The following is a 14,127-nucleotide window of genomic DNA, read 5'->3' on the forward strand; positions in this document are numbered from 1 at the left end:
AGGCAGAAATAAAGCGTCCCAGATTAGGAAAGAGATACAAGGAATATAAAAATCATCCTCAGTAGGGTTGAATTACTGAATTTCTGAAATACATGTTTAATTTTGCTTCAGTAGCTGCCGTACTTTAATAAACAATAGGATTTTTTTTCCACCTGCTTATTGCAATGATAGTCCAGTAAGTTGTTTCCACCACTCTCTGTCTTTTCTCAGCTGCGCACAGCTGTGCTCATCTATCTTGAATTTTATTCCCTCTCACTCTTCTCGACTTTCCCATTAGTCAGTTTTTAATTCTCAGGTCTGGCAGTCTGCAGTACAACACCATGGAAAGCATTCTCTTGAGAAATACTTAACCATTGTCCCTTATGAATTTACAGTGAAAATATTATTTTTTGCTTGGTTGTGTTGTTGTTACACTTCATTTCAGGTAGCTTTGAAACTCTCACCACTCTCCCCAGACTTTTAATTTTACAGCATGTACCTTTGTTGGCTTTGCCACAGGACACACTGTTTTGTTGCCTCGAGAAGTACCACAGCCAGATTTTCTATTAAACACCACTTAGTGGTTTTGACAAAATATCACCAGCTTTCCAGCTCTTCAGCAGCTCTTCAATACAGAACCTACTCCTGCAATTGGTACTTTATTATTCCCATTCTTCAGCCCCCGTCTTCCAAGGGACCTTTTAATTCTTTATGATTTATACCTCCACTCGTTTCTCTCATCTTCTGGAGGATGATTTATTATTTATAGATAAAGCAGAATAAAGTGCCTTGATAAAGTAGCAAAGTACAGCAAGTGCACTTACTCATCTTATGAGGATTAACCAGAAAATATTTGCCAAATGCTTTTCACATAAAAGTACTGCACAGTTACTATTCATAACCACCAGATTAAGTGTTTCACATAAAACTACTTCATAAAATCCACACTAAGATGTAGTTCCTCACTTACTTTTTCATGGGTTTATGCAATGGACTGAGAAAAAGAAAGAAGCATTTTGCACCTTAACACAACATCTTCCCCTGAACAAGAGAGTCCGTGTCTTGGAGGAAAGTGTTTCCTATTTCTATCTTCAGCAGTGCATGTACGCTCAAGTAGACTGGAGGGGAGGGAGGCCATACCACCAAATCCCTTGTAGCCCAGACTGCTTGCCCAATGGAGCAAGTCACACTTTGTTAATGAAGGCTGCACTCCTTATATTCCAGCTTAACAAATGATACAAGAATTACTTTCTATTCAGAGATTTATATACAGAGATCTATAAACTCAGTAGCTGAGTGAAAAGAATTTCATTTTACATCTAGGTGTTAAAATGTTTGTGTAAAGAACCCCTGTTCCTATAAGGTCTGCAGGTGCAGGCAGGAACAATCATTTCAGCAGTGGTTGGAGGAGAAGTTCCAAAAGACCCCCAAAAAATTCCAGCATTTTAATTCATTTCATTACCGAAAGCCCTTGTCAAAACAGCTACTTGTAAGGAATGTTCTGATAATATAAACATTTTCTGTTTTGAGAGGTTGCTCATGCAGATCAGATTAGTGCTGGTACTCCAATTAACATCTGCTGAAGAAATTTAATAACTGCAGCACTCAAAGACAATTATGAGAACCAGATAAATGTAGTAAAACCCAATGAGTTTAATACGTGGAACACTTCTTATGTGTATTTAAATACTGTAGAATGCAGTATTTTGTAAATACTGTACTTCCTAATTATCAACAATTGTTACTGATACAGTTAAAATCAGCCTGTTTCAATGTTTTGCAGAAAAGTACCAACCCTAGCTGGTGTCCTTAGCATCAAGGAAACACATTATGGCCTCTATATTATTTCACCTGACTCAACTATGACAGAAATGAATGTTTATAAGAAAGTCTTGCCTTTATACATTTGGTTAGGTCCTAACTGAACTCTATAGATTGGCTTCTTTATGATTCACTTCAGAAATCAGATTATTCAAATGGAAAATACGTAATTCAATAGTTGATGGGAATGTCTTGGTTTTCTATGGAATCTCTGCTGAGCCTCAAAGGTCTGTTTACAGTCTACTCAACAGAAACACACAATGAAGAACAACTGTGCTCAGGAGCTCTATTTCATTTCCCAACTATCAGAGTTTTACATATTGTAGTTAAATATTGGTTGCAGACAGCTAAGAAAGGTAAGGCTCTGTTTTGGAAGTTACTAAATCCTTTCTTCATGCTCATACAATAGTACTTGAATTGGAGGGAAATGGTGGTAAGGGAGCAATTCAAAGTACTTGCTGCAATGCTCTGGGATGCTTTTCACCTTGCTATGTACAGTTTAGTGTTTTACTGACAGGAGAATTCTCTGTTACTGCCTTCAGTGAAGTTGTTTTGCCTTTAAGTATGTTTGACTTAAGTTAAACAAAGGAAATAAATGAGGTATGAAGGTAAAACAGGGACACACTCTTCATGCTGATGCTACATTGCTGTTTACATAGAAGTCAAACAGAGAGCCTCCCACTGTCAGAAGAATGTTTTCCTCTCCCACCAAACAACAGAACTTTAATCAAAGTGAGTAACAGAACTTACTTTTGTCATCATCGTAAGATCCTCCGGAGCTGTTACTGTACCTTGATTCTAGTCGAGTATGTGCTCTGACTACGTTACTGAACCTTCAAATACAAGAAAAATCTTCATTAAAAACATACTGACACAAAACATCTGGGCTGTATGTATGGCTTACTTTATAAAGAAAACACTTCCTCATGTATTTATTTGCTTTTATAAGGGAGTAGACAGCTATTTGAACACAATGTTATTTTCAAAGAAATAAGCCAATAATTGACCGAATAGTCCAATGTCAAGCCCACATAATTATCAAAGCAACAAGAATGGAAGCAGATAATCTTTCGATAGGATAATCCAGCAACTGCAAGAGCATATCAAGCAGAGTTGTCATGGAATATTAAAGACAGAACAAACTGTTTGCAACTGTCCTCAAATCTGCCAAACAAACAAACTTTTTATTGGTGCTTCCTTCATCTGCCAATGCTGTCAGCATTATCAGGCCTGAAGTGGCAGTGAGAGGAGCCTTGCTGAGGGCTTGCAACAGTGATGATGTAAAATATGATGGTTTATGCAAAGGTAGGAAATTAACTGTGTCAATAGAACTTTATTAAACAAAAGAAGCTTGAAGGTTCTCTCCTCAACATTCAATACAATTTCTTACTAATGATATGCACACATACTGAGGCCATTTAATTATCCATTCATATATTGTAGTATTTCAGAATCAGACTGTCTCATTAGGAAACAATAAAGTCTCTTTGGAGGTGCAAAAATGCATCATAAGTCATCTTAATTTTTCTGTCTTTCCAGTATCTGGTTCTCCTATATTTTAATATGTACTCTCAAATATGTACAAACTGACAAAAACTGATATATTTATCTGGCATGTCTAAAATGAGGGAAAAAATAAAAGCAGAATGAAATTAAGGAAAAAAACTGGAGAAATACGTAGAGTGAAACTCTGATATGAAACAAATGAAGAATACAGGCCATAGAAACAGCTTGAGAGCAGGGCAGATTTTTTAAACACTCTGAAACTCTCTAACACAGAGAGTGATATTACAAACATGATTCACTATGTAAGATGACAGGCATTGAGATAATATTATACTATCTGTCAAAAACTTGAACATAACAACTAAAGGTAATGCAATGTTATCCTGTTAATCTCTGCTACAGCAATATTATCCTGTTAATCTCTGCTATAACCCAAGACGGTTCTGAACTTGTATGTACAAAAGAGGCACTTCAAAGGCCTTTCAGACTTTCATTTAACATTATATTGCTTCAACATAAAAATAGCCACATGTTTTGTGTTATTCCAAAAGTACCAACATTAATGAGATTAGTTGGTTTACAATCTTTTACTTTCTGTAAACTTTATTTAATACGCCTTGGACGTTCTAAGACTGACAGTTTAGTTGAGAAGTACAGATGCATTTACCATTACTGCCATCTTTAACAATGTAAATGACAGCAAGGAATTCTAACAAATCATTTCACATTATTATTATCTGAGTTTTATCATAGAGATTCTGACAGATTTAACTATCAAAATCCTTCTTTTTTCTAATTCACATAAGCAACACTGAAAACATGTTAGATTTGAAGTAACAGGAAATGAAATTTATTCTGAAATTTAATCTGTCTGCAATTCAACTAAAAAGAGATCTAAATCTAACTCTACAAACACAAACATGCACACATACAGTGCACAGTCTTAAGGACAGGAATGTTCCCTCATGTAACTGTTTCTGTACCATGAAGCCTGAACCTTTGAAAGGTAGACTGGACTGCTGAAGTGATACTAGTCACTATCAGGAGCAACAGGCTAATGTAATATTAATACACTTATTAATAAATGCCATTAGAATTAATTCAAAGTTCTCTTACAAAAATAACTGTGTTTAAGTGAGAGAAAAAATACGCCTCTGCTTGATTATCAGATGGGCTTCATGATAAGGAGCTAGGAGATATAGTTTAGGGGTATGTTAAAGGAGGACAGTTGGACTAGATGATCTTATAGGTCATTTCCAACCTTGTGATTCTATGATTTTATGTTTTGCATTTACTCCTTCATCGTTTGACAGCATGTACTATATGTAGTAAAAGACTGAGCGTATAGTTTCTAAGCAAAATGTGTTACATCATTTTCATCTGCAAAACCCTTCGTCTGGAAAAATGGAGCTATCATGAACACAAATCTACAAACTGAATTTTTGTGTGTGAAATAAAAAGGTATGATCTAACCTGATTTTTAATAAATACTTCAATATATATCATTTAATACAGACTCATTGAATTTCTTTCTCCTTCATAGGTAATTCCTAGGAAAACATGATCCAAACAGCACAATTTTTTCAGTGTAGGTTTAACAGATGTTCAATTGCCACATATTTATTAAACAACAGTCAGGAGTGAGATCTATGTAAACAGCTTTATTTTACATGTCCTCAGTTAAGAATGGTTTTTACTAGGACACTGTCTCTTAGGATCCTTCTAAGCATTAGAAATTTTCACACCAACTAAACTTTGTTCAAAATCTAACCCTAAGATCAGGGAAATGCACACATTTCAGAGAAAAAGAAGTCACAAACCTTTCATCACTCTCTTTCACAATTCTGTTCTCTTCTACGTCAGGAAAACTATCTTGGCCAGCTATAACAGTGTTACTGCTTGAGGTGGTTCCTGTATGTGAGATGTCAACAAGCAAACCCGTTATTGCTGTGGACAGTATGCGCAAATAAAAGCATATAACTTTAACTTCTGCAGTAGTCACAGCCAAAGTGATTATGCTGCTAATACAGTAAGTGCACAAATGAATGAACACTGACACCTCTACAAAATATGATCTGCTCGGATGGCTGAATGATCTGCAGTTTACATGCTTCGAGAGGCAGATTAACAGAGTGATGCTCTTCAGCTCCTTGGACTATGCTCATTGTTAGCTGACCAAATTATTTTCCCAAGAACCTGGCAAAACATTGGCACGGTTGAATTTGGGGTGAGTGTCTATTACGTAGCTTTGACTATGGCAGATTGAAATAGCCTCAGGCCTTTGAAAATGGAGTTGCCACGTGGTTGAATTTCTCAGTTTTCAGCTGATACTTTGGTGATGCCTTCAACACCAGCGACAGCACTAGTGATGCTTTCCTGTTCTGAGAAACCAGTAACAGTAGTAGAACCCTCCACATGAATTCTGAACTATACCGAATGCTTTACATGTATTAAATGTATGCTTACAAAACGTATGCAGCATTAGGAATTAAAAGGAACTGTAATTCAGGAACTGCAACAAAGCCTTGAAACTCGTACTATATATATACACACACATCTGAATGGGTACAAAAGTAACTATGACACCCTCTTTCAAAGACTTGGAGACTTGAAAGAGTAGAAAACACAACTGAAAAGTATACATAGATCATACCAGAAGCTGCAGCTGAGGCTTTGTTACTGGCAGCAAAGCGGTAAAATGGAGGATTATCACAGTGCTGGACTATTGGGTTCACCGGGTCGGTTTGCTGCAGCTCAAAAAGAAGCTCCTCCATTGTCTGAATCGTATTATTGCGGCATAGATATATTGCAACCTTTTTTATCTAGAGAAAAAAAAAATAAATCAGGTATTAATCTCTGTCCAAAGTGAATTTCTAAAGAAATAAACACATCATACATTGCAGAACTGAAAATATCCAGAATGCAAATGTTACTGCTGACCAGACATGCAATCACACAACTGCATTCTTCTTGTTCATAGAGAAATACAACCACTTGCTTTGATTTCAAGACCATTTTCCTAGCTGAGCAAATCTGTGTTCTAATCATCTGAGAGGTTTCAGTCACCATCCACATAACATCTCCTTAGGTAAATAATTTGTAAATTATATACACAAAACCAACTAACTGTGTACCCATCATTTAAAGATATCAGTACTGACTCTGAATTGTGCTCCTGGATTTACAGTTTAATTATATATGATTGCTGATGGACATCGGTCTAACTGTCTTGCATAGAGCAATATTTTCATCTAGAAAGCTACATCCACCCAAAAGTTCATGTCTGCTTTTCCAGATATGTCTGATGTTAAAAACAGGTAGCCATAGCCATAAAGAATAGGTCAGACTCTCAGTAGTTATTTGTATCTGCAACTAAATAGGACATGGGAAAATGGCAGAGCAACTGTGTATGTAGACTTCATGCAACCCGATTTAAAAAACCTGAGAGTATAATTTACAGAAATTGTGGTAAAAACACCTTTTGTGCTATTTAACAAGGTCTCAAACTTTATGTATGCACAGCAGCAATGTAGACTACTCAGAGAATTACATAAAACTAGGCTGAAAATGCTGATGGCTACTAAAAACAGAGACTTTCAAAACCATTTTCTCTCATAAAGGGCTGGAGTTCACAAACTGTATGGAGAAGCATTCTATGCTCTCCCAATGACTTTCCAGACACAAGTCCATTTCCTATTGGAGGCTTGTTTCTACTTGGGCTCATGGTGCCACATTCAACTACTTTCTCACCAGAAGAGGTCACATACTCAACAGTAACAGTCTCTGCTGAAGGGTTTCCTGAACTGCCAATTTTCTAAGAAGTTTTTCAGTACACATGTAAAAGAAAGAACTGCTGAGCAGTTTATATCAGGGTACTGGGAGAGGAATGCTTAAAGAAGGTGCAGGTATAAAAGATGAAACAATGAATTTAGCTGCTTGAAAAAATAATAATTAAAAAAATAGGAGTCAAGGAATACTTTTGGCTTGAGCACACATAGGCAGAACAGATGGCTGAAGGCATGAAGCAGCTGGTGACCGCCTTGGGATGCAGAGGGCTCTGAAGGGAACTGGGTAAACAGGCAATCTTGCAACTGCAAGATCTTTTGAGCCCAGGTCAGCTGGCACCGTGCTGATAAAATGTCTGAATTATCTTTATTTGCAAAACTGTATCCGCTATCTACACGCTTATTGGAGATACATGTTTATGGTATCGTCTTGAACAGTTAGCGGAGTTAAGTACAACTTCTTATCAGTAAACTCCAGGGCATTATCAAAACACTGAGCAGATGCATGTGATAAGCTTGGTGTAGTTTCCTACTCTAGACAGAGTTACAATCAAAGGGCAATTCACAAGCACAGACTTTATGTTCCACTGTAGAAGTTGAAATTATCAGATTTTGCAAAATCTGAGAAGAGGGTTTAGAAAGACTTTGAAGAAAGAAGGATGGGTGCTATGAGAAAAAGAGGGGTTGAGGTAGACTGCTTGATGCTGTAGGATGGCAGTACTTTTGGAAAAAGGACACGATGAAAGTTCATAACTCATGGAAAGATCTTCAAAACCCTCAAGGTATTTGGAATCAACTCCTTTATCTTCTACTCATACAAACATTGAGCTTAATCTTACAGCTACACCACTTTCAATCTTTCATCTTGATTAGATGAGTACCACTGATTTTGCACATACTTTACACTTCTACTGAATGGATAATGTGGATCAGTAGGCCCTCCAAATTAATGGAAACTAACAGGATGTTTATGATGCATAAGAAGTGTCTCAATTTTTTTAATGTTCTTCCACATTTCCTTTGTTCCATTATGCTTAGCAGTCAGCATGAACACCTGAAGAAAAATGTTAACTTAGCAATGGTGAACAAGGCTTTTTGGGTAAGTTTGATCACTTTAGGATTCATTTCTAATTTATTTCGCAGAAATCATCAGAAGGGGACTAATGAAACAGCATATTAAAATCATCCTAGAAAATTTACTAAATTTCGATTCTTCCAGCTGCTGATCAAAGAGGCACATAGGAATGGGACTATTTTGCTTTACTTAGGTAACCACCATGATTTTATTTTAACTTAAATAATAACAATATCCTGCACAGTTTGACTTGTACATTGCAGGAACAATTATATAGCTCATAATTGCCATGCAAAGGCAAAAAGTGATATGTTAAAGAGCTTATAGAGGTTAGGTATGCTGTTCTTCTTGATATGTCCCACAGGAAGACTTATTCTGCTATAAAAGAGTAAGTAAAACTTACAGCTGTTTTCTTAATTACAACTCATGTAACCAATAGTAAATAAAGTGCAAGAACTTACATAACGTAAAAGGATGGTATCGCTACTAACGCCACACAAACTAATGAGAAACTGCAGTGTTATTCTAAGGTTGTTACTCCATTTTTCATTGTTGGCCAAAGCATTCCAGACATTTTCCATCTCTGGTCCAGGAATTTCATCTCCGTACTGTAAAGGATCATAGGAACACATTTCTTGAAATGCATACAGGATATAAACATGCAGATCTCCAAACTGAAGGCATGCCATTTTTTGAGCATTTTCTCATGCAATACCAACAGTAAAACACTGGAACAAATGACAAAATGGTGTTTTCAATAACCACTTGACAGAGTTGAGAACATACATTCTATTTAAAAGAAATGCATTCTATTTCCACTTTGGAAAACAGCAGCTTTGTCTAAAGAAAGCAGTTATTCACCTTGGAACAAATCTATATTTTCAGACATAACCTGCTTGATGAACTGTTGGTGGATGTTAAAGGTGAGACCTCAACACAACCAACATCACATCCCATAGGATTACTGTTTTCACTCCATAGGATTCCTCTAACAATATCCTAGAGACTTTGTACTAGCATATCATTAATGACTGAATATCATGGCCTGGGATACAGAATAAAAACCAAAAACTGTTCTGGTGGTACAGCCCCTATATTACTTCAGGCACACAAAACAATAGTTCTGGTTCAGTTGCAGGGCCTCAACATGGGGCAAAGAAGAGATCTTGAGCCAACTGCTATGCAGTATGGATTGCAGTACTAAATTTCTGGTATCAGAGGCAAGGAGGTATATTTTGCATAAAAAACTAAGGTTCGAATAATTTTGAAATTGCTTTATAAGGTCTTGCTTATATATTTATTTATTTGTTTTACCTTTGCTGTCATATACATGAGATTATTAAGAACCAATGAGGTGGCCTCTGGGGAGCCCCATCCATTGCCTTTAAGTCCACTTGTGACTGAAACTTCCCCATCCTTGTCCTTTAGTTCATCTTCTGGAGTGGTAGGGCTTGAACCAGGGAGGAGCAGTCTGTTGTCTACAAGTTCAATATTATGAAGCCATGGTAGCAGATAAGTAAGCATAATTTGTCTTCCATTTGGATGTGTTGTTGGAAATCGCTGGCTTACCTCTAAAAGAGTGTAAGTTTAAAAGTATAATATGTTAGCTTACATGTACTGCTCAAGTCAGATTCCTGATGTGTTTTAACCTCGCAAACCAGAAGCATACAAAAGCATAAACTTCAAGAAGATAAATTTAATAATAGCAAGAAATTGGTAAAATCTTCTGTCTAAAATAACTAATGTAGTTCTAACACATTTTGGACTATCATAGTTTGGATACAGAAAGTTACTACCTGTTACAATGCTATCATGCCACATCATATATTAAGTGAAATATGCCTGCAAAGAGGAAGAAGGATAATTTGGGTACTGGCTGCTATTATAGAATTTCAAGAGTTTGGGGGGAATTACAGGAAAACATACAACAGTGCTCTGCAGAATTACAGTGTCCCATTAGAATCCACTTGACTAAGCTATAGTTTAAATTACAGGGCACTTATAATATTGAGTTTACAAAAACATCTTGCAAGACTCTTATCTCCCATGGGGAGGCCTGTAAAACTCACAGGTGGTTGCAATCCTGAATGTTGTTTGAAGTGTAATACACAGTTTAAAGGACTGGCACTGTAAGGGAGAGAGATCTAGGAAATCTGTGATAAGATTTTTCTATAATAAATCTCCAAGACGTAAACTAGAATCTAGATGTATACAAAGGGGGCTGTGTACTGTGTAATGTACAGACAGTGCATTGCAGTATTTAAAAATTACAGCACCACATCAGATGGATTCAAACAGATAAATGGATCTCAAAATGTGGTTGTTCCTAGGAATGGTCTCAGAGGGAGCATATTCTAAATGCTCCTCCTGCATATCTGATTCTTCAACATTTTTCTCCAAAACCCTGACACAATGTATTTCTGATAAAATTAGAATGATAATAAAAACATGCAGATGTGGCAAAGGTGAAGATCCCTCCTTCAGAATGATTTGAATATTTGGCAAATGTTACTTGGACACTGGCAAGCAGTCTTCCTGATGTTAAAGTCATGTGCATATGGAGTGAAGAATTCATTCTATCGTCACAACTATCATCTACATAAACAAATCTAGGCCAGGAATCGCTGTGCTTAACAGAAGAATCCATTACTGTTAGAGTTTGCGAATGTCACTTTAACCTACCTTGGGCTCTTGTAATCTCAAAGCTACACTAAGGTGACACAAGTGGAACAAAAACTCCCAACTGAGGTGTTCAAATATTCTGTAACTTATATAAGTATCTCTAGGAAATATATGTTACGTTGCTAAATTTGAATTCACCTGAAACAGATCAAAACCAGGACAAGCTAAATCTATAAACAGAATTGCCATTTACAGATAGAAGTATCTCAGTAGTCCACTATTTTTACAAAAATGCAAGGAAGATATGAAGTAAAATAGATACAGATACCTGAAAAAAGTGGAAGGGTTAGTTCAGGATACATCCTTGCTAGTTCATGAGAAAGAAGAGCAAGCGAGACACTATAAAGAGGTGGCAATGGACCATGTGTACCATACAAAATACTGCCTGGTCTTTGCTCAGCTACTTTTTTTGAATAAACAAAAAGCTTTGATTCAAGAATCTGTGAAAGAGAAAAAAAAACCAACAAAACACACACAATGAGAAAAATTCATTGACTCAGAAAATGTCAGAACTTCAAGATGTCACAGAATGACCCACACGCTCTAAATTTGAAAGATCCTATCTTTTTCCCATTAATTTTTCTATAAATATTCCCAGGAATATCTAAAGCCACGAAAAAATGATTTTTATTTTTTTTTTTAAATTTTCAAAACAAAGCTATAAAGCAAATGAACAGTGCTTTTTAAGGAGCTCACACACACATTAAAATACAAGACAGTAGGACACACACATTCAGTTGTTTTCTAAAAAAAGCAGCTGATACGTGCCTGCATAAGTTGCATAGAAATTTCATAAATCTCTCTGTTGGTGTCAGAAGCCTTGAACAGCACCAAGTTTAAAAGCGTCACAATATCAAAAGGATAGTTCCTAGAAGAATAAATGGTAGATTTACATGAATGTTGGTGAGGAATGCAATTCATATTCATTCTGAATAGTGTGTAATATGGCTTAATGGGAATGTCATCTTCCTTTTCTCTGTTCTATCCCCAGAATATGGGAAAGAGAGTTCTTATGAACACATGCTGTTTGATCAAAGGGCCATCTGGTGAACTGGAAGAAAGAAGGGATTAGTTATAATTACCTTAGACTAATGCTTAAGAATGCACTGAGTACCCACAGAGAAAAATGCAATACCTGTTTCTATAGCTGTCAATTCACCTTAAATTACAATATAAACTGTTTCTAGAAGAGGAGAGGAGATGGCTAGGACAGACATTTTCAAGGATAAAGTACTCATTAAAACAAGCTGCAGTTAAAATAGACTCTGAAGAAAAGACACTATTACCAATATGTACATTCACACGCATTAGGAATTCTATAAAAATCATATCCAAAAAGTAAAAACAAAAACTGCTTCAGTTGGACTAGATGATCTTGTTGGTCCTTTCCAACCTTGTGATTCTATGTGATTCTATGAAAATCCACTAAGTCAACATTTATTGTAATGGTAAATATATTAACAGAATATACCTTCATAATTGTTCACGATGGGAGTGACTCCCAAAACATGCTATGCATATTATCACAATATATGTGAGGACCATAAACTGGAAGTCACTGAGCATTTCGTTCTTTGCAGAAAAATAATCAACAATGAGATAACGCTCATTTTACAAGCAATTTCAACAGTGTTCTCTCTAAGCAGACAAAATGGATGACAGAGGAAAAACATACCAAGGTTCAAGTGTTAATAAAAATCCTCAACTTCATAATCAGACCTTCCCTTCAAAGATTATGCAGATCACACTCATTTTTCACTGTAGATGTGGGAATGATTAGTTTTTAGGACACAGTGGCACTGGTAGCACAGTTTTAAGTTAAGGTTTTAAGTTGAGGGAAGTAAGATTTAGGTTGGATGTCAGGGGGAAGTTCTTTAATACACAGATAGTGATGAGCTGCTAGAACAGGTTGCCCAGAGAGGCTGTCGATGCCCCACCCCTGGAGGTGCTCAAGGCCAAGCTGGATGGGACCTTGGGCAACATGGACAGATCTGGAGGTTGGTGGCACTGCCTGTGGCAGGGAGGTTGGAGATTTTTGATCCTTGAGGACCCTTCCAACCCAAGCCATTCTATGATTCTATGTGACTAACAATTCCTTATAACACAAACTGAACCTTCAATTCAGTGAAGTCTGACCAGCAGCATTCTGGAAGGGATCCTGCCTGAGTTCTTACAACTGTGAAATGAACGCATCTGCAAAACCAGCATGGCACACTATGCCAAAACACATAATTAGACCCTTTCTTCCATAAGCAGCTAATTTCACAGAAAAGACTTCTTCAGTGGATGTCTAGGAGGGCGTGCCAGTTGGCTATACATGACTTTAGGCATTTTGACAGGAATACTGCAGCCAGTTTCCCCACTCTTCAAAATATATTTGGTCATTTTGTCCATTTTGCCCATGCACATTTCTCCTTTTTCCCTTCACTCAAACTGCTGTTTTCTTTGTCTTTCACACAAGACAAACCAGAATAGCAACCAACAAGAAAGAGATTTACCAGTAAAACATTATTTTTCATTCTGGAGATCAATTAAATCTGCTTATACCAGCAGAGAGCGGAAATACACAACACATGACCAGACATTTTGTTTTAGAAATAGCAAACCTGATTTTATACATGTGCTGTAATGTATTGTGTACATGTAATTAGAAATTAATGAATACCTGCTTCCACACACAGTTGCAATTGCTTTGAAGCATCCAGAGGCAAGCTGGTATGATCCAGTATAACATCGATCTATAGCCCAGTTGAAGAGATTAATTTGATCAGGATTCAATTCCAACAACAGGACTACAACTTCACATCCAAGCTGGTGAACCTGAGAATACAAATGCACATCGAAAAACAATTGGTGAAATAAAAATGTTACCTAGAAATTTTAGAGAAATATAAGCAGAATAAGGGCAAAATGTAGTATTCAAGTGAAAACAAATGAGAAAATGTACCATAAATTTATATTGGAGATAGCGCAGTTGAAATGTGGCTCTATTTTCAAGATAGAAAAGCAAAATTTTGGGGGTAGCTAAGACACATTTGATACATCTTTTTGATCAACTTCAATGCATATTGATTAACTGATGTTTTAAATGTTTATTTCCTACTTCATCTGAGTTCAAGAGATTACACGCTTCCATGTTTATTATTGTTTTTTACAGAGATGCAAGGTAGGCAAACAGTATCTTTTGTAAATCTGCGAATACGAAAACTCAATTGCTTAATCCAACTATATCAAATGAGCTATCAGTGGTATCAACACTCCTGATGGACACTGTACCAC

At 36.5% G+C, this 14,127-nt stretch overlaps 1 protein-coding gene across 8 annotated transcripts in view; it reads right to left on the reverse strand.

The window, feature by feature from the left end:
- Positions 1 to 14,127, reverse strand: part of FRY (FRY microtubule binding protein) — a 223,574-nt gene that overhangs the window by 51,599 nt on the left and 157,848 nt on the right. For all 8 annotated transcript variants that reach the window (XM_085536268.1, XM_085536269.1, XM_085536265.1 and 5 more), the window contains 8 exons: positions 13,514 to 13,668; positions 11,617 to 11,716; positions 11,117 to 11,288; positions 9,481 to 9,737; positions 8,628 to 8,774; positions 5,960 to 6,128; positions 5,127 to 5,217; positions 2,551 to 2,633 (listed from right to left, as the gene is read on the reverse strand). In XM_085536268.1, coding sequence (XP_085392394.1) covers positions 2,551 to 2,633; positions 5,127 to 5,217; positions 5,960 to 6,128; positions 8,628 to 8,774; positions 9,481 to 9,737; positions 11,117 to 11,288; positions 11,617 to 11,716; positions 13,514 to 13,668 — 1,174 coding nt within the window. The remainder of the gene's footprint in view (positions 1 to 2,550; positions 2,634 to 5,126; positions 5,218 to 5,959; positions 6,129 to 8,627; positions 8,775 to 9,480; positions 9,738 to 11,116; positions 11,289 to 11,616; positions 11,717 to 13,513; positions 13,669 to 14,127) is intronic.

This window comes from Coturnix japonica, chromosome 1 (genome assembly GCF_054131305.1).
Source record: "Coturnix japonica strain WE chromosome 1, WE-NBRP24, whole genome shotgun sequence".
NCBI lineage: Eukaryota > Metazoa > Chordata > Aves > Galliformes > Phasianidae > Coturnix > Coturnix japonica.